This window comes from Mustelus asterias, chromosome 18 (assembly GCF_964213995.1).
Source record: "Mustelus asterias chromosome 18, sMusAst1.hap1.1, whole genome shotgun sequence".
Classification (NCBI taxonomy): Eukaryota; Metazoa; Chordata; class Chondrichthyes; order Carcharhiniformes; family Triakidae; genus Mustelus; species Mustelus asterias.
The window spans coordinates 25,989,550-26,013,378 of NC_135818.1; the positions used below are offsets into that span (position 1 = coordinate 25,989,550).

A 23,829-nucleotide genomic window follows, 5' to 3' on the forward strand; every position below is an offset into this window, starting at 1 on the left:
CCAATGACAGAATTGATAATTAGTTTAAGAGAATTGACTAAAGATCCAGATTTTTACATAATGAATTATGATATAGAATGTACTGCTTGAAAGGGTGGTAGAAGCAGATGGAATAGAACCATAGAATCGTAGAACCTGACAGTGCGGAAGGAGGTCATTCAACCCATTGAGCCTACACCGACCACAATTCCACCCAGGCCCGATCCCTGTAACCCCATGTATTTACCCTGCTAATCCCCTGACACCAAGGGATAATTTACCATGGCCAGTCAACCTAACCCCGCACACATTGTTGGAGTGTGGGAGGAAACCGGAGTGCCCGGAGGAAACCCACGCAAACAAGGGGAGAACATGCAAACTCCACACATAATCACCCAAGGCCAGAATTGAACCCGAGTTCCTGGTGCTTTTAAAAGGAAATTGGTATATAATTGAAAAGAAAAATAAAATGTAGGACTTTGGGGAAAGAGTTGGGGGGGGAGGGGGGGAATGATAGTGGAACCACTTTTTCAAAGATGGAGTGCTTGCCCTTCTTCTGTGCTGCATAATCCTATCAACTGGATTTTGCTGCAATATTAGCTTTGTCCAACTCAGGTCATGTAAAGTGCAGAGTGAATCAATTATTAACAGCTCTCGTGTCCAATAATTAACAGGTCTAGTATCTGTTTATGAATGAAGCTGGTATTGAATAATTGATGACCAGAAACTGGCCTTAAACACACAACAGACAGCACTGACCTCAAATATCTATTCCATGCATCTGAATTTCATTTGTATCAGAGATTAACTTGCATCCTCGATGCTTTCATTAAGTAGGGGAGGCGTTCTCGCAATAGTATTGTCACTGGGATAATCCAGAGATCCAGGGTAATGCTCTGAGAACCTGGGTTACCCCGTGCACGGTTTGAATAGCACCACAGCAGATTGTAAAATTTGAATTCAATTTGAATTGAAAACAAAATCGGGAATGAAAAGTCTAATGCTCACCATGAAACCATTGTCGATTGTCAGAAAAACCCATCTGGTTCACTAAAGTTTAAAGTTTATTTATTAGTGTCACAAGTAGGCTTAACATTAACACTGCAATGAAGTTACTGTGAAAATACCCTAGTTGCCACCCTCCGGCACCTGTTCGGGTACACTGAGGGGGAATTTAGCATGGCCAATGCACCTAACTTGCACATCTTTCAGACTGTGGGAGGAAACTGGAGCACCCGGAGGAAACCACGCAGACACGGGGAATGTGTAGACTCCACACAGATAGAGACCCAATCTGGGAATTGAACCCGGGTCCCTGGCGCTGTGAGACAGCAGTGCTGACCACCGTGCTGCCTGTACTGCGCCACCATGCTGCCCCTGCTGCACCACTGTGCCAGCCTTAATGTCCTTTAGGGAAGGAACTCTGCTGTCCTTACCTGGCCTGGCCCTACACATGTTTACCCCTACACATACCTCCAGACCTGCAGCAATATGGTTGATTCTGAAATGGCCTAGCAAGCCACTAAATTCAAGGGCAATTAAGGATTAGCAATAAATGCTGGCCCAGCCAACAAGGCCCACCTCCCATGAACAAATAAAAAAAATAAAAATTAAAGCTATTGCTTTGTCCGGTATTAAGCTATACAAACACAAAAGCTCATTTCCCTACCTCTGCCTAGTGACCTGATCTCACTGGGTCTGACAGAATGAATGTAACAATTCACTTTAGTGTCCTAGGCTGAGGAAGTGACAAAGTGCCGGCCTTTCAGATCCTGATTCATTTCTGATGACTCTTGGGATCAATGAGGAGGGGCAGCCTGGGTTCAGGATTCCGATTCCCATCTAGTGATTCCAGTTGGAACATTGAAGATGAGCTTGCCAACATCCATTGCTGGGCCAGGAGATTTTTTTGCCATCGAGAGTCAGACTTGAAGAAAGGGCAGAAAATTTTGGAGGGGCAGAGAAAACCCCAAATATGTTGAGCAGCTTTGTGTTATCCACAGGTCCTTAATCATCTGATGCACCTGATGCAGTCCGACCACATCTGGAAAGTCAGAGCCTATGCAATCAAAGGTAGGTGTCTCTCTGTCTGACTCTCTCTAAGGGGCTATAATTTCCAGAGGTAACTCTCCAATGGGAAAGAACTCTTCTGTCCTTACCTGGCCTGGCCTGGCCCTACACATGACAATGCAGAAACTGATAGCCAAGTTCCGCACACATGAGGACGGCCTAAACCGGGATGTTGGATTTATGTCACATTATCAGTAACCCCCACAGCTTGCCTCCTGATCTTGCAGAATCTTACTAGCTGTTCTGTGTGGAGACAATACACATCTCTTTAACCTGTGTTTAATGTTCCCTCCACCCACATTATCTGTACCTTTAAGATCTGGCTGGCTGTAGAGATTTACATTCTAATTAGTATTCTGTAACTTGATGTTGTGTCTCTGTGCACTGTTGGAGAACAGATTTTCACTCCACCTGACGAAGGGGCAGCGCTCCGAAAGCTTATGGTATTTGCTACCAAATAAACCTGTTGGACTTTAACCTGGTGTTGTGAGACTTCTTACTGTGCCTACACATGACTCCAGACCAGCAGCAAAATGGATGAGTCTTAAATGCCCTCTGAAATGGCCTAGAGGAGTGACTATCTAAGGGTTCATTCCAGAGATGACCTATAAATCCCAGGTGTTGCTTTCTGGTGGTCTGATGTGGCCCACTGTGGCAGAACATAACAATTATGAGGAGTAGCCTTTTCATAGAATCCTTACAGTGCAGAAGGAGGTCATTCGGCCCATCGAGCCTGCACAACCACAATTCCCACCCAGGCCTTACTCCCGTAACCCCACATATTTACCCTGCTAATCCCTGACACTAGGGTCAATTTAGCATGGCCAATCAACGTAACCTGCACATCTTTGGACTGTGGGAGGAAACCGGAGCATCTGGAGGAAACCCACGCAGACAAGGGGAGAACGTGCAGACTCCACAAGCCGGGAATCAAATCCAAGGGCCTTAGCCCTGTGAGGCAACAGTGCTAACCACTAGGCCACCATGTGCCCTACTTGCTGTGGCTGCTCACTAACCTCCTGTGATTCATATACTAGATCCCTCTGAGTTTTGCGATCTTTCTCCATTTAGATAATACTTTTTTTTTATTCTTCCTACCAAAATGGACAAATTCACATTTTCCCACATTATATTCCATCTGCCAAATTTTTTCCCACTCACTGTATCTAAATCCTTTGCAGGAATGCCAGTATAAAGGGAAAACAACAATTTGATTGGTCAAGGCATTGCCCTGGGGAATGAATCAGTGAATTGCTGTCACTTAATTTGTTCAGCTGGACCAGGCAGAATGGGTGTGTGTGTTCTTTCTGTCTGCAAAGAACAGAGTCCTGTGTATTAATATATGTAGCTTCCAGTGCACACAAATGTGACACAGTGCAAGCCTGACTGACAATCTTAAACCAGTTATCAGCATAATTCTTAGCATACTGAAGATTATTTAGTAAATATTGTCCAATCACAGAATCATGTCTAATGTTGGACACTGTGCTTTGAGTTTTGCAAGCATGGTCTGGTTGGGTATGGCCTGTACCTTGCTCATTGTTAATAGTGGCTGGGACATGCTATTTGATACAATCCACCAGTCTTTGGGGCATCGGTCTACATACCTAACATGATATTGGCACTGAAATTCATATAGCACAATACTCATTTGTAATGCCTTGACCAATCAGGATCAAGCTGCCTGGTTTAAATTTCAAATAATGCTTGGCAGTTATCTGTAAGTCACCATTGACTGGTGCATTCTCCGTGACAATGCCTCTACTAATCAGAGTCCACTTGCAAACCAATCAGCACTCTCTTCTCATATAGTACAAATAGTTGTTTTCCCCTAATATTGGTACTCTTGCAAAGTGTCCTGATGAGTGCAAGACAAAAAGCTTCAACATGTCTTCTTTTCAGCAACACTCAAGTTCTGTGCTTCCAAATGACTATTTTTTACCCATATCCCTTTGTAGACTGTTTATATCCAATTGACAATTTACTTTCCTACTTTCCATTGTGTCGATGGGAAATGTAAGTACCATATGTTCGGTCCCTTTATCCAAGTCATTGACTTGGATCATAAATAGTTGAAGCTCCGGGACCGATCTCGATGGATGTCCACAGTTTACAAACCCGAAAATGACCCGAAAAGGAGAGTTGGTCTCAGTGTGTTTGATGAGAGTACTGAGGCCAAATTTCTGATGTTCTCCAATTTTTTTTTACATGTTGATTCACCTGAACCCTGATGGAGCAGCTTTAGGAGCCGTTGGGCTTGTGACCGAGCAACTGAAGGACTTGCTGCTGTGGGCACTTCATTACGAGCAGGAGCCTGGCATCCGAATAGAAGCCTGCAACAGTATTGTGTCCTTGAACTTGAAAGATGCTAATGTCCAGAATGTTTTAAGAGAGCAGCTTCTGGTGGAGCCTCACCCAATTGTCCGGGAGTAAGTTGATGAGCTGCAGCTATTGGTATAATGAGAACTCTGGGTTGTGCATAATCCTGAACCCAATGAGTAACAGCAAAATCAATCTCTTAACAGCTACGACATTTTCATAATGGGCAAGTGGAACCCACCTAACTTTCCAGCACCCTGGCTTACTGGACATTGTCACAGTCAAGCACACCCGGACTGTCACATGCTTGTGTGTTTATATATCTGTATTTAAGATTGTGTATCAGTATGCATGTGTGTGTTTATATGTCTATCTTTGTGTTTGTTTGTGTGCATCTGTGCTTGTGTGTCTGTGTATTTGAATACCTGTGTGTGTGAATTACATTGAGCATACAGCACAGAAACAGGCCATTTGGCTCAACTGGTCTTTGTTGGCATTTAGACAAGCAAACTATTTTTGTATGCTTTTTCATTTAGCTTTTTGCTGGTTTTTTTTACCTCTTTAGTTTTTTAAAATATATTTTTATTGAAGATTTTTGCCATTTTTACAAACAATGCAACAAACCCTCAAGGATTGGTACAGTACAACACAATCATTTCTCCACATATACACTCAGAAAGAGACAAGAGAGCAGCAACACGGTTAGTTCAGATTATTCATTATTCAATATAAACGGCACCTCCAAAGCTACAAACAGTGAAAGGATGTTTCAAAGACTGGGGAAAAAACAGGATAACAAGATAAAGCCATGAGTATATGACATAATAAGGCACACTCTCCCTTACAGGATACTAGAGACAGAGCCACATAATTTACATTCCAGGAATTTCAAAGTAGCTCCTGCCATTGCTGATTCAGCCAAGGAGAATGTAGGATATTGACACAGGTATAGAAAAGATTCTGATCTGCCAAAGATTCTTGCAACGTGCTTAGGCACACACCAAAGTATACTTTCTCCCATCTCCAGCCAGGGCACCATTGATACAAAAAAAATGTCTTTTCCCAGGATATGTGCTCTGTCTGCACCTCTACAGGAGTCCATCAGAGATTCATTGACCCCAAAATAACAAAAATACAGGCACAAACTACACGACACCAATAATTCTAAGGGGCTTTTCCTCACCAATTGTGAGGACACATTGGGCCATATCCATAGTGCACAGCCCTAGTGCCGTATAACCCATCCAGCGCGCTCCCCAACACTCTCAAGCTCTTTAAGGATATCAAACTAGTAGGATTCAATTTGGGCACAGGACCAGAAGAAATGCAGGCAGTCCCCCCCCACCCCCCCCACCCCATGCCAACTTGCACCCCTGGCACAACAAAGATATAGTAGGATCAAAGGATTAAGCTGGGATTAATTAAAGGAACACGCTGAGGGATGCATTCCATTATAAACAAATGGTCGCCCCTGGTTTACAAAGGATATCAGGCAAAATGTATTAGATCACCCTTGTCAATATCTTAAATACCATCACAAAATCAAAAAAGGAGTGTAATGATTAGTGAAGAACTGCAGATTATGACTCCAAATTATTGCCATCTGCAGAGTTTAGAGAGGCCGAAGCTTTAGTAGGATTATTGGACAGCTTTAAGGATCCATCAGATATCAACCTCAGGATAACAATATAAAGCAGGGCAAACTGCATTCAGATAGCTTTCAGACTCTTTCCAGCTTCATCGAAACATCTGTGACCGAAGCTATGAAAATGCGTAATTACCGGCCGGGGATCAAGCCTCAAACAGGTTATGATGTGCTCCTTCAAGATTAATACACTCAGCTTTTGTGTAAAGAGCAAGAAAAATATTCTCAAAAAATTTAACTCGAAACTTTCCCTCATCTCCTTCTGGAAAGTCGGTCACACGGACACTCCTCCCCCAGTCTGGCTCTCCAGGTCGATCAGGATGTCTGACATACCATTTAGCTGATTTTCCAAAGATTGAAAGCGGGCCTCAACTAAGGAGGCTGCATTCTCGACAACAAGGATTCTTTCCTTTGCTTCATCAAGCTCTTTATTGGTACTCTGCAGTTCAGCAATATGAGCACTGAAATTCTGTGCCAAAAAGCTGACTTTGTCATCTGTAACCTTAATCATGTTGGCAGTCATCTTCGATAATGCCTTCAACATCACCAGGTTGAGAACCTGTGTACCGACCAAATCACCATGTTGAGGATTCACCTCCACTCCAGCTGCTTCTTTCCATCCAGGATTTTCAGGAATTTACTCGGCACTTTGTCCCAAACCTTAACCAATAATCTTACAGTTTTCAGTCTAGGATTAGGTAATTACGGGCAGGATAAATGAAAGGATTAAAAAATGAGTATCGCCAGAGCTCACAAAAACACAGCTGTTCCTGCGCTCACATCAGGTGATCTCCCCAACCCCCCTTTAGTTTTTTAAAACTTCTTTTGTGGGATTTGGGCATCACGAGGTAAGGCAGCCTTTGTTGCCCAACATTAATGCTGAGCCTCATTTTCGAACTGCTGCAGTCCATGTGGTGTAGGAACACGCACAACGTTTATCTTGTGTGTAGGCTTGGGTTTGTATATATATATATATATATGTGTGTGTGTGTAGGCGTATGTTTGCGTGTGTGTGTGTGTGGATGTGAGCTTCTTATATGTGTGTGTAGGCATGGGTTTGTACGTGTCTTGGCACACATACATGTATACTAACCCAGCTATACACGCACACACATATATAAAAACCCATGCCCACATGCATATACAAACCCACATCTACACACATACATATACAAATCCAGCCTATACACACACATGTAAAAGTTCACACTGCGTATGTGTGCAGGTGTTGGTTTGTATATATATATATATATATATATATATATAGTATATATGTGTATGTTTAAAGCAGTGGGTTTGTATATGTGTGTAGGCATGAGTTGTGTATATATATACAGGTATATATATGTATATATATATATATATATGTGTGTGTAAGAGTGGGGTTGCACGTGTGTGTAGGTTTAGGTTTGTGTATATATAATGTGTAGGCTTGGGTTCATATATATATATGTGTGTCTGTGTATGCTTGTGTTTGTATATGTGTGAGCTTTTATATATGTGTGTATCTAGGGGTAGGTTTGTATATATATATATAGACGTCAGCCTGTATATGCCTGTAGGTGTGGGTTTGTATGTTTGTATATGTAATTTGGACTCTCTATTTTCTTATTTTTCCCCATTTATTACCAGGATGTATCTGTCCTAATTTTGCTTTGTAACCATGCCTCTGTAACTTGGAAGTTCCTTGTGATTACTCACATGCCATTTTGGATACCATTCCAAAGCAGTCTCCCATTTCCTCCACTTTGTTTTCTCTGTACGCCGCGCCCCCCCCCCCCCCCCCCCCCCACACACCACACACATACCCTTTCTCCTGTTTACGTGTCTCCTTTCACTTTCACTCAGTAATTCAGACCTTCAAATTACCTACTCCAGTACTTCGGTATCCTCAACCTTCCTATTCTCCTGACACCATGCCAGGCCTGACTCCCTGTGAGATAAACCTACAGCTTCCTCTATGCCTCTCTAGACATCCTCTGAATCTCATCAAGGCATTCGATGTTGGCTAATTATGACCAGCAACCCTAACTGTCCCATTCTATCCTTTCTTTGACCTTCCCAGCATTGGAATATAGGACTTAAGAATGTTCCTTCCGCTGTCTTTTTGCTGTGCATGGCCCTTTTGTTTCACTACAGTCTCTTTAAGATTGCCAAGGATTGTGCATCTTAATAGAACCGCTACTTGTGTGTCATTTTTACCCCTTTGTGACACATTCCTGATTGCTGCAAGGCCACACAACCATGTAGCTTTGAGGAAGTAGTGTTCCTCACCCAAAATGTCTGCTAGGGGCTATTTTTCTCACTTCCTTCCCATTGAAATGGAATCTGCCAATGGATCAGCTCCAACTGCCCCTCTCTGTTCCACAATGCCCATTCACTTGTGAACGAGGTCCTTGCCTTCCATGAGCTTATAGAACAAACAAAGAACAAAGAACAATACAGCACAGGAACAGGCCCTTCGGCCCTCCAAGCCCGCGCCGCTCCCCGGTCCAGGATTGAATCCTGAATCCAGGATCCCCGCCCAATTTTCCAGCCTATCTACATCCTAATATCCTATCCACCGAGCTGTCCCTCACAGCTACGATGCTTTGTTCATCACAACCTATTAACTCACCCCCACCCCCCCATTCCAGACCATGTGATCTCCAGGGAGAGGCGAAAACCCAGAGTGAAAACCCCAGGGCCAATATGGGGAAAAAAAATCTGGGAAATTCCTCTGTGGCGATCGAAACGAGTCCAGGAGATCACACTGGCCCTGATCAGAAAATGCTTCCCAACCCTATTCATTTCCACTTCTGCTTTACGAACACCATCTGAATTCCCTGCCCCCGAGACAGGTTCCCAACTATCCGCAGTCTCGCTCTGTACTGGCACCAGCAAGATGATCATAGAATGAAGCCTTGAAACGAGAAACAAAGAACAATTAGCCCGTGCCGCTCCCTGGTCCAAACTAGACCACTCTTTTGTATCCCTCCATTCCCACTCCGTTCATATAGCTGTCTAGATAAGTCTTAAACATTCCCAGTGTGTCCGCCTCCACCACCTTGCCCGGCAACACATTCCAGGCCCCCACGACCCTCTGTGTAAAATATGTCCTTCTGATATCTGTGTTAAACCTCCCCCCCTTCACCTTGAACCTATGACCCCTCGTGAACGTCACCACCGACCCGGGGAAAAGCTTCCCACCGTTCACCCTATCTATGCCTTTCATAATTTTATACACCTCTATTAAGTCTCCCCTCATCCTCCGTCTTTCCAAGGAGAACAACCCCAGTTTCCCCAATCTCTCCTCATAACCAAGCCCCTCCATACCAGGCAACATCCTGGTAAACCTCCTCTGTACTCTCTCCAAAGCCTCCACGTCCTTCTGGTAGTGTGGCGACCAGAACTGGACGCAGTATTCCAAATGCAGCCGAACCAACGTTCTATACATCTGCAACATCAGACCCCAACTTTTATACTCTATGCCCCGTCCTATAAAGGCAAGCATGCCATATGCCTTCTTCACCACCTTCTCCACCTGTGACGTCACCTTCAAAGATCTGTGGACTTGCACACCCAGGTCCCTCTGCGTCTCTACACCCTTTATGGTTCTTCCATTTATCGTGTAGCTCCTCCCTACATTATTCCCACCAAAATGCATCACTTCGCATTTATCAGGATTGAACTCCATCTGCCATTTCTTTGCCCAAATTTCCAGCCTATCTATATCCTTCTGTAGCCTCTGACAATGTTCCTCACTATCTGCAAGTCCTGCCAGTTTTGTGTCGTCCGCAAACTTACTGATCACCCCAGTTACTCCTTCTTCCAGATCATTTATATAAATCACAAACAGCAGAGGTCCCAATACAGAGCCCTGCGGAACACCACTAGTCACAGGCCTCCAGCCGGAAAAAGACCCTTCCATTACCACCCTCTGTCTTCTATGACCAAGCCAGTTCTCCACCCATCTAGCCACCTCCCCCTTTATCCCATGAGATCCAACCTTTTTCACTAGCCTACCATGAGGGACTTTGTCAAACGCTTTACTAAAGTCCATATAGACAACATCCACGGCCCTTCCTTCGTCAACCATTCTGGTCACTTCTTCAAAAAACACCACCAGGTTAGTGAGGCATGACCTCCCTCTCACAAAACCATGCTGACTATCGTTAATGAGTTTATTCCTTTCTAAATGCGCATACATCCTATCTTCTCCAACAACTTCCCCACCACGGACGTCAAGCTCACCGGCCTATAATTACCCGAGTTATCCTTCCTACCCTTCTTAAATAACGGGACCACATTAGCTATCCTCCAATCCTCTGGGACCTCACCTGCGTCCAGTGACGAGACAAAGATTTGCGTCAGAGGCCCAACGATTTCACCTCTCGTCTCCCTGAGCAGCCTTGGATAGATTCCATCAGGCCCTGGGAATTTGTCCGTCTTTATATTCTCTAACAAACCTAACACTTCCTCCTTTGTAATGGAGATTTTCTCCAACGGTTCAACACTCCCCTCCGAGACACTCCCAGTCAACACATCCCTCTCCTTTGTGAATACCGACGCAAAGTATTCATTTAGGATCTCCCCTACTTCTTTGGGCTCCAAGCATAAGTCCCCACTTTTGTCCCTGAGAGGTCCGATTTTTTCCCTGACAACCCTTTTGTTCCTAACGTATGAATAAAATGCCTTGGGATTCTCCTTAATCCTGTCTGCCAAGAACATTTCGTGACCCCTTTTTGCTCTTCTAATTGTCACTATTTGCCACATGTTCCCCTACCAAAACTTTGAAGACCTGACCGGGCTCATTCCCCAGTACCAGGTCCAGTATAGCCCCCTCTCTAGTCGGGCTGTCTACATATTGTTCCAACGAACCCTCCTGTACACATTTTACAAATTCCTCCCCATCCAGAGTCCCTGCCCTCAGCGATTTCCAGTCTATACCAGGGAAATTGAAGTCTCCCACTACAACAACCCTATTTTTCCTGCACCTATCCCGTATCTCCTGACATATCCATTCTTCCACTTCCCTTGGGCTGTTGGGGGGCCTGTAGTACACCCCCAACATAGTGACTGCGCCCTTCCTGTTTCTAAGCTCTATCCAGAGTGACTCGCTACACGACTCCTCCGAATTGTCCTCCCTCTGCACCGCTGTAATATGCTCTCCAACTAATACCGCTACTCCCCCACCTCTTTTGACCCCTCCTCTGTCTCGCCTAAAACACTTGTACCCTGGAATATTCAGCTGCCAGTCCTGTCCCTCTTTCAACCAAGTCTCTGTCACCGCAACCACATCCAAATTCCTCGTGCGCATTAAGGCCCCAAGTTCGTCTGTCTTACCTGCTACGCTCCTTGCATTGAAGTATAAGCACTCCAGACCTCCAGGCCCAGTGAGGTCGTCCTCCCCCAGAGTGCTCTTCTTCTTTGCCAGCCTTGTCCCAGCCCCAAGCTCGTCCCCAGCCTCCACACTTATAGACCTAATATTTTGATCCCCACCCCCCTGCCATACTAGTTTAAACCCCCCCGAACTGCACTAGCAAAGCTCCCAGCCAGGATATTTGTGCCCTTCCAACTTAGTTGTGACCCCTCCCTCTTGTACAGGTGCCATCCTCTCCTGAAAACTTCCCATTGATCTATGAAAATGAAGCCCTCCCTCCTGGACCAGTCCTTTAGCCAGGCATTCATTTGTACCAACTCCCTATTCTTAGCCTCACTGGCACGAGGCATTGGGAGCAGCCCAGAGATGGCCACCCTAGTGACCCTACTTTTTAACCTATTTCCCAACTCCCTGAATTGCTCTCTTAGGATCCCCCTACTCTTCCTATCTACATGATTGATTGATTGATGATTATGTCAATATCATGGCCCCAGTGAAAGCTTGGCTGAGGAGTGATGGCACCTTCCCCCTTGATTAAGCCTCCTAGTCTGGCTATGCCATTCACCAATATTGAGTTATGCTCTCTGCTAAAATTGCTAATTTTTCAATTTTTGAATGCAAGCATAAACTACAATCTGTCTTAAACTTCTCTCTCCTCCACCCTTATCTGAGCTCCTTCAATTCTGGCCGCTTGTGCATCCCCAATTTTAATTGAGGACCATGCATTCAGTTGTGTGGGCCCCAAGTTCTGGAATACCCTTACATCTTTCTGTCTTACTACCTTGCTTTCCTCCTTTATGGCACTCCTTAAAACCTCCCCTTCTGACCTAATCTCTCCTTATGTGGCTCAATCAAACTTGGTTTTATAAATGCTCACATGAAGTCTCTTGGATTAGGTTCAAAAACGCTATGAAGGTTCTTGCTGTTGTCACCACCTATTCCTCCTCAAAACTCTGACCCCTGACCCCCTCAGCTGCTTGCAACGCTGTCCCATTTCCAATCTCGCTTTCCTCTATGAAGTCCATGAACATATTCTTCAAAGATATTTCCAGGAAACAGATACTTAACAAAATCACATCGACATCCTGTGTGACAGCGTCAAAGACAATACTTTATGCCTCATCTTTTTTGACCTGTTTGCAACCTTTGACATGGCTGACATTCCAGTTGGGTGAGATTGCTCTCACCTGGTCCCGTCATAGACAGAGAATCACCTTCAGAAGATTCTGTTTCTGCACCGCAACCTCAGGAATGCTCAAGTACTTATTTCTGGCCCCAGTTAGTACGTGTAAATGTGTTTGTGTCAGTGTGATTGTTTATATAACATTCAGATTGCCACTCCTCCTATTTTATTATCTTATAATTTTTTCGATCTTGCCTTGCCGGGCCTTCTGATTCGAGCTGGGCAAGAACTTTCCACTGTAGCGGATTCCCAAGGCCTTCAGTCAAGCACTGTTGAATTGGAGGCAAGGAGGCTGTGTTCACTTTATGCCACTGACTACCATGAATCCATAAATCAGGTTCGGTTTGGGAGGGGAGGCGTGAGTGTCCCCACACAGCCACCTGCCCCCCAAAGAGCAGGGAAGGTGGTAAAAGAGGTGGAGGTGCGGCATTGTTAGTCAAGGACAGTATTACGGTGGCAGAAAGGACGTTTGATGAGGACTCGTCTACTGAGGTAGTATGGGCTGAGGTTAGAAACAGGAAAGGAGAGGTTACCCTGTTGGGAGTTTTCTATAGGCCTCCGAAAAGTTCCAGAGATGTAGAGGAAAGGATTGCAAAGATGATTCTGGATAGGAGTGAAAGTAACAGGGGACTTGTCATGGGGGACTTTAACTTTACAAATATTGACTGGAAAAGCTATAGTTCGAGTACTTTAGAGGGTTTGTGTATATATATATATATTGTGAATATATATGTATGTTTAAAGCAGTGGGTTTGTATATGTGTAGGCATGAGTTGTGTGTATATATACAGGTATATATATATATATGTGTGTGTGTGTGTGTGTGTGTAAGAGTGGGGGATTTCCTGACACAGTATGTAGATACTGTGGGAGGGTTTCCTGACACAGTATGTAGATAGGCCAACAAGAGGCGAGGCCACATTGGATTTGGTACTGGATAATGAACCAGACCAGGTGTTAGATTTGGAGGTAGGTGAGCACTTTGGTGATAGTGACCACAATTCGGTTACGTTTACTTTAGCGATGGAAAGAGATAGATATATACCGAAGGGCAAGAGTTACAGCTGGGGGAAAGGAAATTATGATGCGATTAGGCGAGATTTAGGATGCATAGGATGGGGAAGGAAACTGCAGGGGATGGGCACAATTGAAATGTGGAGCTTGTTCAAGGAACAGCTACTGCGTGTCCCTGATAAGTATGTACCTGTCAGGCAGGGAGGAAGTGGTCGAGCGAGGGAACCGTGGTTTACTAAAGAAGTTGGATCTCTTGTGAAGAGGAAGAAGGAGACTTATGTAAAGATGAGACATGAAGGCTCAGTTAGGGCGCTTGAGAGTTACAAGTTAGCCAGGAAGGACCTAAAGAGAGAGCTAAGAAGAGCCAGGTGGGGACATGAGAAGTCTTTGGCAGGTAGGATCAAGGAAAACCCTAAAGCTTTCTATAGGTATGTCAGGAATAAAAGAATGACTAGGGTAAGATTAGGGCCAGTCAAAGACAGTAGTGGGAAGTTGTGCGTGGAGCCTGAAGAGATAGGAGAGGCGCTAAATGAATATTTTTCGTCAGTATTCACGCAGGAAAAAGACAATGTTGTCGAGGAGAATACTGAGATACGGGCTATTGGACTAGACAGGATTGAGGTTAATAAGGAGGAGGTGTTAGCAATTCTGGAAAGTGTGAAAATAGATAAGTCCCCTGGGCCGGATGGGATTTATCCTAGGATTCTCTGGGAGGCTAGAGAGGAGATTGCAGAGCCTTTGGCTTTGATCTTTATGTCGTCACTGTCTACAGAAATAGTGCCAGAAGACTGGAGGATAGCAAATGTTGTCCCCTTGTTCAAGAAGGGGAGTAGAGACAACCCTGGTATTTATAGACCAGTGAGCCTTACTTCTGTTGTGGGCAAAGTTTTGGAAAGGATTATAAGAGGTAGGATTTATAATCATCTAGAAAGGAATAATTTGATTAGGGATAGTCAACACGGTTTTGTGAAGGGTAGGTCGTGCTTCACAAACCTTATTGAGTTCTTTGAGAAGGTGACCAAAGAGGTGGATGAGGGTAAAGCAGTTGATGTAGTGTAAATGGATTTGCGCGCCCCCCCTCCCCCCTCCACTGGCAGCCCCAATCCCCCCAACGACACATGAACTCTAGAGGCCCTGGTGCCTAGTGGGAAGCCCGCTAAACGGCCTCCGCTTAAGTCTTCCGGCCCGCTGTGTTGAGAGAATCGGTCTCTGTATCTGTGTGCAAATACCAGTGCCTGCTTGTAACTGTTTGAATGTTTTAACAATGCTACAAAGAAACTGCAACATTAGTCATTGTTCTTGGTGTGTGCTGTAGTGTTTCCCATTGTTGGGTTATGAAGCAGGTCATCCCTGTTATGACCAAGCAGTTCAGCACAGGAATGTGCTGCATTCAATCTAATGGCAATAGATACTGATTAATTTGTACTTTTATCTTCTAGAGATGTGAGATTGGCACTGCAAAGACTAGGGGGCAGCACTGAGGTGGATGAAGGGATGCTTCCAAAGATCCAACAGCAGGTAAAAATAAAGAAGACTATACACTGGAATTAAGACTGCATGGGTCAGAGACACTGTCCTGTCAGGGATTGGGTGGTCAGTGGGTCAAACACTGCCCTGTCAGGGATTGGATGGTCAGTGAACAAAGAACAAAGAACAGTACAGCACAGGAAACAGGCCCTTCGGCCCTCCAAGCCTGTGCCGCTCCTTGGTCCAACTAGACCAATCGTTTGTATCCCTCCATTCCCAGGCTGCTCATGTGACTATCCAGGTAAGTCTTAAACGATGTCAGCGTGCCTGCCTCCACCACCCTACTTGGCAGCGCATTCCAGGCCCCCACCACCCTCTGTGTAAAAAACGTCCCTCTGATATCTGAGTTATACTTCGCCCCTCTCAGCTTGAGCCCGTGACCCCTCGTGATCGTCACCTCCGACCTGGGAAAAAGCTTCCCACTGTTCACCTTATCTATACCCTTCATAATCTTGTATACCTCTATTAGATCTCCCCTCATTCTCCGTCTTTCCAAGGAGAACAACCCCAGTCTACCCAATCTCTCCTCATAGCTAAGACCCTCCATACCAGGCAACATCCTGGTAAACCTTCTCTGCACTCTCTCCAATGCCTCCACGTCCTTCTGGTAGTGCGGCGACCAGAACTGGACGCAGTACTCCAAATGTGGCCTAACCAGCGTTCTATACAGCTGCATCATCAGACTCCAGCTTTTATACTCTATACCCCGTCCTATAAAGGCAAGCATACCATATGCCTTCTTCACCACCTTCTCCACCTGTGTTGCCACCTTCAAGGATTTGTGGACTTGCACACCTAGGTCCCTCTGTGTTTCTATACTCCTGATGACTCTGCCATTTATTGTATAACTCCTCCCTACATTATTTCTTCCAAAATGCATCACTTCGCATTTATCCGGATTAAATTCCATCTGCCACCTCTCCGCCCAATTTTCCAGCCTATCTATATCCTGCTGTATTGCCCGACAATGCTCTTCGCTATCCGCAATTCCAGCCATCTTCGTGTCATCCGCAAACTTGCTGATTACACCAGTTACACCTTCTTCCAAATCATTTATATATATATCACAAATAGCAGAGGTCCCAATACAGAGCCCTGCGGAACACCACTGGTCACAGACCTCCAGCCGGAAAAAGACCCTTCGACCACTACCCTCTGTCTCCTATGGCCAAGCCAGTTCTCCACCCATCTCGCCACTTCTCCTTGTATCCCATGAGCCTTAACCTTCTTAACCAACCTGCCATGTGGGACTTTGTCAAATGCCTTACTGAAATCCATATAGACGACATCCACGGCCCTTCCTTCGTCAACCGTTTTTGTCACTTCCTCAAAAAACTCCACCAAATTTGTAAGGCACGACCTCCCTCTTACAAAACCATGCTGTCTGTCACGAATGAGATTGTTCCGTTCTAAATGCACATACATCCTGTCTCTAAGAATCCTCTCCAACAACTTCCCTACCACGGACGTCAAGCTCACCGACCTATAATTTCCTGGGTTATCCCTGCTACCCTTCTTAAACAACGGGACCACATTCGCTATCCTCCAATCCTCAGGGACCTCACCCGTGTCCAAAGAAGCGACAAAGATTTCCGTCAGAGGCCCAGCAATTTCACCTCTCGTCTCTCTGAGCAGTCGAGGATAGGTGCCATCAGGCCCTGGGGCTTTGTCAGTTTTAATGTTCCCTAAAAAACCTAACACTTCCTCTCTTGTAATGGAGATTTTCTCTAACGGGTCAACACCTCCCTCCGAGACACTCCCGGTTAACACGCCCCTCTCATTCGTGAATACCGATGCAAAGTATTCATTTAGGATCTCCCCTATTCCCTTGGGTTCTAAGCATAATTCCCCTCCTTTGTCCCTGAGAGGTCCGATTTTCTCCCTGACAACTCTTTTGTTCCTAACGTATGAATAGAATGCCTTAGGATTCTCCTTAATCCTGCCTGCCAAGAACATCTCGTGACCTCTTTTTGCCCTTCTAACTCCCCGTTTGAGATCTTTCCTACTCTCTCTGTATTCCTCCAGAGCTCCATCTGTTTCCATCTGCCCATAGGACAGCACTCATCCTTGTCCATTACTATCCTAAAGTTAACAGAGTTGTGGTCACTATTTGCCACATGTTCCCCTACCGAAACTTTGACGACCTGACCGGGCTCATTTCCCAGAACTAGGTCCAGTATAGCCCCCTCTCTAGTCGGGCTATCTACATACTGTTCCAAAGAACCTTCCAGTACGCATTTTACAAATTCCTCCCCGTCCGGTCCCCCAGCTCTAAGCACTTTCCAGTCTGTGCCAGGGAAATTAAAGTCCCCCACTACAACAACCCTATTTTTTTTGCACCTATCCAGAATCTCCTGACATATCCTTTCCTCCACTTCCCGTGGGCTGTTGGGTGGTCTGTAGTACACCCCCAGCATAGTGACTGCACCCTTCCTGTTTCTGAGTTCCACCCACAGCGACTCAGTACATGACCCCTCTAAGTTGTCTACCCTCTGTACCGCGGTAATATGCTCCTTAACTAATATAGAACATAGAACATTACAGCGCAGAACAGGCCCTTCGGCCCACGATGTTGCACCGACCAGTTAAAAAAAAAAACTGTGACCCTCCAACCTAAACCAATTTCTTTTCGTCCATGAACCTATCTACGGATCTCTTAAACGCCCCCAAACTAGGCGCATTTACTACTGATGCTGGCAGGGCATTCCAATCCCTCACCACCCTCTGGGTAAAGAACCTACCCCTGACATCGGTTCTATAACTACCCCCCCTCAATTTAAAGCCATGCCCCCTCGTGCTGGATTTCTCCATCAGAGGAAAAAGGCTATCACTATCCACCCTATCTAAACCTCTAATCATCTTATATGTTTCAATAAGATCCCCTCTTAGCCGCCGCCTTTCCAGCGAAAACAATCCCAAATCCCTCAAATATCGCTACTCCCCCACCTTTTTTAGCCCCTCCTCTGTCTCGCCTAAAACACTTATACCCCGGAATATTCAGCTGCCAGTCCTGTCCTTCTTTTAACCAAGTTTCCGTCACCGCAACCACATCCAAATTCCGCACAAGCATTAAGGCCCTAAGTTCGTCTGTTTTACCCGTTACACTCCTCGCATTGAAGCAGATGCACTCCAGACCTCCAGGCCCAGTCAGGTCCTCCTCCTCCAGAGTGCTCATCTTCTTAGCTAGCCTTGCCCTGGCCCCCAGCTCGACCCCAGCCTCAGTATTTACTGACCTCCTGTTTTGTTCCCCACCCCCCTGCCACACTAGTTTAAATCCTGCCGAAACACTCTAGCAAAACTCCCAGCCAGGATATTTGCTCCCTTCCAGTTAAGGTGTAACCCATCCTTTCTGTACAGTTGCCATCCTGACTTGAAGATTTCCCAGTTATCTATGAATTTAAAACCCTCCCTCTTGCACCAGTCCTTTAGCCACGCGTTCAACTGTAGAATTTCCCTGTTCCGAGCCTCACTTGCACTAGGCACCGGGAGCAGTCCAGATATTGCTACCCTGGAGGTCTTTCTTTTTAGCCTAGCACCCAACTCCCTGAATTTCTCTCGTATGACCCCCCTGCTCTTCCTACCTACATCATTTCCCCCAATGTGTACAATCACATCCGTTTGACTACCTTCCTTTTTAAATATGCTTCCTACCCTCTCGGAGACATCCAGTACCCCGGCACCAGGGAGGCAGACTACCATCCTGGATTCTCGTTCAGTCCCACAGAAGCGCCTGTCCGTACCTCTAACCATTGCGTCCCCCACAACTATCGCTCTCCTAAACCCCTTCATTCCCTTCCGGACCCCTGAGCCTGTCTCCGTGGAGGCGATCTGGTCCTCGTGGCTTACCCCTGGAGGGTCATCCCCCTCCACAGAATCCAAAACAAGATACCTATTTTGGAGGGGGACAACCACAGGGGATCCCTCCACAGACTGCTCACTCCCTTCCCTTCTCCCATCTGTTGCCCATTCCTTTCTTTTATGGGAGACTGCCACTGGGGTACTTTCTGGCACATCACCCTTCTGACTATTACCCCTCCTAACCGTGACCCACGTGTCTTCCTTCCGAGACCCTGGTGTCACTACCTGACTATAACTTTTATCTATTACTCTCTCATTTTCCCTAACTAAACTGAGTTCATCGAGCCTCAGCTCCAGCTCCCTTACACGATCCTTCAGGAGATGCAGTTCCACACATCTGGCACAGATATGGACTTCCGGGAGGCAAGTTGTCTCCAGGAACTCCCACATCCCACACCAAATGCAGTATACTGGCCTCCCACTCATACCAGCCATGTCCTTTTTAGTTTTGGGGATAAAACAAAAAGGGGGTGTAACCGAAGAAAAACAAACAAACAACCTTCCTCGCCTTCGCCGAAGCCCTGTGAGCCAAAGCCCTTTTAGCTCTCACTCTGTCCCCTGCTCACTCCGCTGCCCGCTAACGACGCTGCCCGCTCAAAGGTGCGGCCTACTTTTAAACCCTCCAACTGAGATTAAAACCCAAACAAACTGAGATTAAATCCAAACAACTGAGATTAAACCCAAACAACTGAGATTAAACCCAAACAACTGAGATTAAATTCAAATAACTGAGATTAAACCAAAACAACTGATATTAAACACACAGAACTGTGATTAACCCCAAACAACTGAGATTAAACCCAAACAACTGAGATTAAACCCAAACAACTGAGATTAAACCCAAACAACTGAGATTAAACGCAAACAACTGAGATTAAACACACAGAACTGTGATTAATCCCAAACAACTGAGATTAAACCCAAACAAATGAGATTAAACCCAAACAGCAGAGATTAAAACCAAAAACTGAGATTAATCCCGAACAGCTGAGATTAAATCCAAACAACTGAGATTAAACCCAAACAAACTGAGATTAAAACCCAAACAAACTGAGATTAAATCCAAACAACTGAGATTAAATACAAACAACTGAGATTAAACGCAAACAACTGATATTAAATCCAAACAACTGAGATTAAATCCAAACAACTGAGATTAAATCCAAACAACTGTGATTAAACCCAAACAACTGATATTAAATCAGTGGGTTTAATGGGTGAGAGTGGGTCAGACACTGCCCTGTCAGGGATTGGATGGTCAGTGGGTCAAACACTGCCCTGTCAGGGATTGGATGGTCAGTGGGTCAGACACTGCCCTGTCAGGGATTGGATGGTCAGTGGGTCAGACACTGCCCTGTCAGGGATTGGATGGTCAGGGGGTCAGACACTGCCCTGTCAGGGATTGGGTGAACACAGTAAGTAGTCTAACAACACCAGGTTAAAGTCCAGCAGGTTTATTTGGTAGCAAATGCCACTAGCTTTCAGAGCGTGCTGCTCTTTCGTCAGGTGGAGTGGGAGATGTGCTCACAAACAGGGCATACAGAGACACGGTGGTCAGGGGGTCAGACACTGCCCTGTCAGGGATTGGGTGGTCTGAAACTCTGACAAAAAAACAGTGGATTACACAGTGAAATACTTATTCTTAATAAATTTCCGGACTGGCCCCATGGTGATCTAGTAATGTGAATGCCTCACACCTGTTTCTGTTGACCATTGTGAACAATCATTGCATGGGGAGCAGTATGCTGTGCTCTCACCTAGTTTATATTCATAGTACACTGATTGTGCCCGGAGGGTTCCTATAAGTGACTTAAATAAAATAAAACATTTATCTCATGTTTCAGACATTGTCCATGTATAAACTGTAACACTGGCAAGGAGGAGGAGGCATTGCATTATTAGTTAAGGAGTCATTAACTGCAATAAAAAGAGATGATATCTTGGAGGGGTTATCAAATGAAGCTTTGTGGGTAGAGCTAAGGAATATAAAAGGGGCAGCCATATTGTTAGGTGTTTATTATAGACTCCCAGATAGTCAGAGGGATATGGAGGAGCAAATATGTGCTCAGTTTGTGGAGGTGTGCAAAAACAATAACAATAGGGTTATTATATTAGGTGATTTCAACTTTCCCAACATTAACTGGGATATACATAGTGTTAAGAGATTGGATGGAGTAGATTTCTTGAAATGTGTACAGGAGAACTTCTTAAATCAATATGTGGAAGATCCAATAAGGGAGGGTGCTGTGCTGTACCTAATTCTGGGGAATAAAGCTGGACAGGTGGTTGAGATGGTGGTTGGGGGAGCATTTTAGTGATAGCGATCACAACATGGTACAATTTAAGCTTGTTATGGACAAGGAACTAGACAGGCTGCAAAAGAAAGTTTTGGATTGGGGGAGAGTGGATTTGAGTAAAATAAGACAAGATCTAGCCAAGGTAGACTGGGAACAGCTACTAATGGGAAAATCTATGGAAGAGCAGTGGGGGGCATTTGAAAAGGATGGGGAGGGTGTAAGCCCAGCATGTTCCCTCTAAGGTAATAGGTAGGAATAACAAGCCCAGAGAACCCTGGATAGCGAGAGATATTCAGGATGCAATGAAAAGGAAAAGGCTTTAAAAAAATATAGGGGGAGCAAGTCAGTGGAAACATTAGTGAGGTATAGAAAGTGCAAGGTGGAGCTTAAGAAAGCAATTAGGAATGCAAAGAGGGGATATGCGAAAGCTCTGGCTGGTAAAAGTAGGGAAAATCCCAAGATATTCTATAAGTATATCAATGGGAAGAGGATAACCAGGGAAGAGTAGGGCCCATTAAGGACTGAGGGGGCAATTTGTGGATGGAGCCAGAGGACATTGGTAGAGTGTTGAATGATACTTCATATCGATCTTCACCCAAGATAATGAGGATGATGGGATGGAATTGAGGGACAGAAACTGAAGCTCTTGAGCAAATTGACATAGGGAATGTATTGGAGGTGTTGGCAGCCTTAAAAGTGGATAAATCTCCAGATCCAGATGAATTGTGCCCTAGGCTGCTGTGGGAGGCAAGGGAGGAGATTGCAGGGGCTCTGAGCCAAATTTTCAATTCCTCTCTGGCCACGGGGGAGCTACCAGATAATTGGAGAACAGCTAATGTGGTTCTGCTATTTAAGAAAGTTGTAGAGATACACCAGGGAACTACAGACCAGTGAGTCTCATGTCAGTGATAGGAAAACTATTAGAGAAACTTCTGAAGGAGACCATCTATCTCCACTTGGAGAGTAAAGCTTGATCAGGGATAGTCATCATGCTTCGTCATGCTTTTGCCTAACAAATTTGATTGAATTTTTTGAGGATGTGTAGACAAGGGGTAGTGCAGTCGATGTAGTTTTATATGAATTTCAGCAAAGCCACATAGGAGACTTGTAAAGAAGATACGTTCACATGGGATACAGGGTAATTTGATAAAGTGGATTCAAAATTGGCTCAGTTGCAGGAGACAGAGGGTGATGACAGAGGGCTGCTTTAGTGACTGGAAGCCAGTGTCCGGTGGTGTACTGCAAGGATCTGAGTTGGGCCTCCTTTTATTTGTCATTTTTTCTCTCCGTGTGTGTGGGTTTCCTCCCACAGTCCAAAGATGTGTGGGTTAGTGGCCATGCTAAATTGACCCTAGTATCAGTAGGATTAGCGGGGTAAATATGTGGGGTTATGGGAATAGGGCCTGGGTGGGATTGTGGTCGGTGCAGACTTCTGCTCTGTAAGGATTCTATGAAATGACATTGATGACTATGTGGGGGGGGGGGGGGGGGGGGGAGGAGGATTAGTAAGTTTGTGGGTTAACAGTGAGGCGGAGTGTCTTGGGTTACAAGAAGATATAGATGGAATGGTCAAATGGGCAGATAAGTGACAGATGGAATTTAACCCTGAAAAGTGTGAGGTGATACACTTTGGAACGAGTAATTTCACAAGTATTCAATGAATAGTATGACACTAGGAAGTTTGAGGACAAAGGGACCTTGATATCTTTGTCCACAGATCTCTGAAGGTAGAAGGGCATGGCAGTAGAGTGGTGAAAAAGGCATATGGGACACTTGCCTTTATCAATCGATTACAAAAACAGGGAAGTCAGGTTGGAGTTGTATAAAATTTGTTGATGCCATAGCTGGAGTAGCGTGCAGTTCTGGTCGCCACGTTATCGGAAGAATGTGATTGCACTGGAGGGGGTGCAGTGGAGATTCACCAGGATGCTGCCTGGGATGGAAAATTTAATTAAAGAAGAGAGGTTGCGTAAACTTGGGTTGTTTTTGTTGGAGCAGAGAAGACGGAGGGGTGACCTGATCAAGGTGTACAAGATTATGGGAGACATGGACAGAGTGGATAAGCAGCTATTCCCCTTAATTCAAGGGTCAGTCACAAGGGGACATAGGTTCAAGGTGAGCGGCAGGACGTTTAGAGGGGATGTGAGGAAAATCTTTTTTACCCAGAGGGAGGATGGTCTGGAATGCACTGCCTGGGAGGGTGGTAGAGGCAGGTTACTTCACATCCTTTAAAAGTTATCTGGATGAACACTTGGCACATCATAGCATTCAGGGCTATGGACCAAGTGCTGGCAGATGGGATTAGGTGGGAGTTCAGGTGTTTCTAATGTGTTGGTGTGGTTCTATGATTCAATGCCAAGACCACATTCCTACAGGTAAATCTATTTGCACAGTGATTCCAGCAGTCCTTCACTGTTGCCCAAAAGAACCCAGTGTTTTCAAAGAATAAGTTCCGAGTGTGAGGCCCCTCACTCTGAGATTGCATCCTAATTCAACTGAACTGGTCCAGGTGGTTTATTAATACTGTATGGTGATGCATGCTGCTTCATTCAGTACTCAGCCCCTGCTGTACCTG

At 45.3% G+C, this 23,829-nt stretch overlaps 1 protein-coding gene across 3 annotated transcripts in view; it reads left to right on the plus strand.

Moving 5' to 3' along the window:
* heatr4 (HEAT repeat containing 4) overlaps positions 1–23,829 on the plus strand; it is a 101,140-nt gene that overhangs the window by 75,936 nt on the left and 1,375 nt on the right. For all 3 annotated transcript variants that reach the window (XM_078233575.1, XM_078233576.1, XM_078233577.1), the window contains 3 exons: positions 1,983–2,052; positions 4,289–4,478; positions 15,012–15,090. In XM_078233575.1, coding sequence (XP_078089701.1) covers positions 1,983–2,052; positions 4,289–4,478; positions 15,012–15,090 — 339 coding nt within the window. The remainder of the gene's footprint in view (positions 1–1,982; positions 2,053–4,288; positions 4,479–15,011; positions 15,091–23,829) is intronic.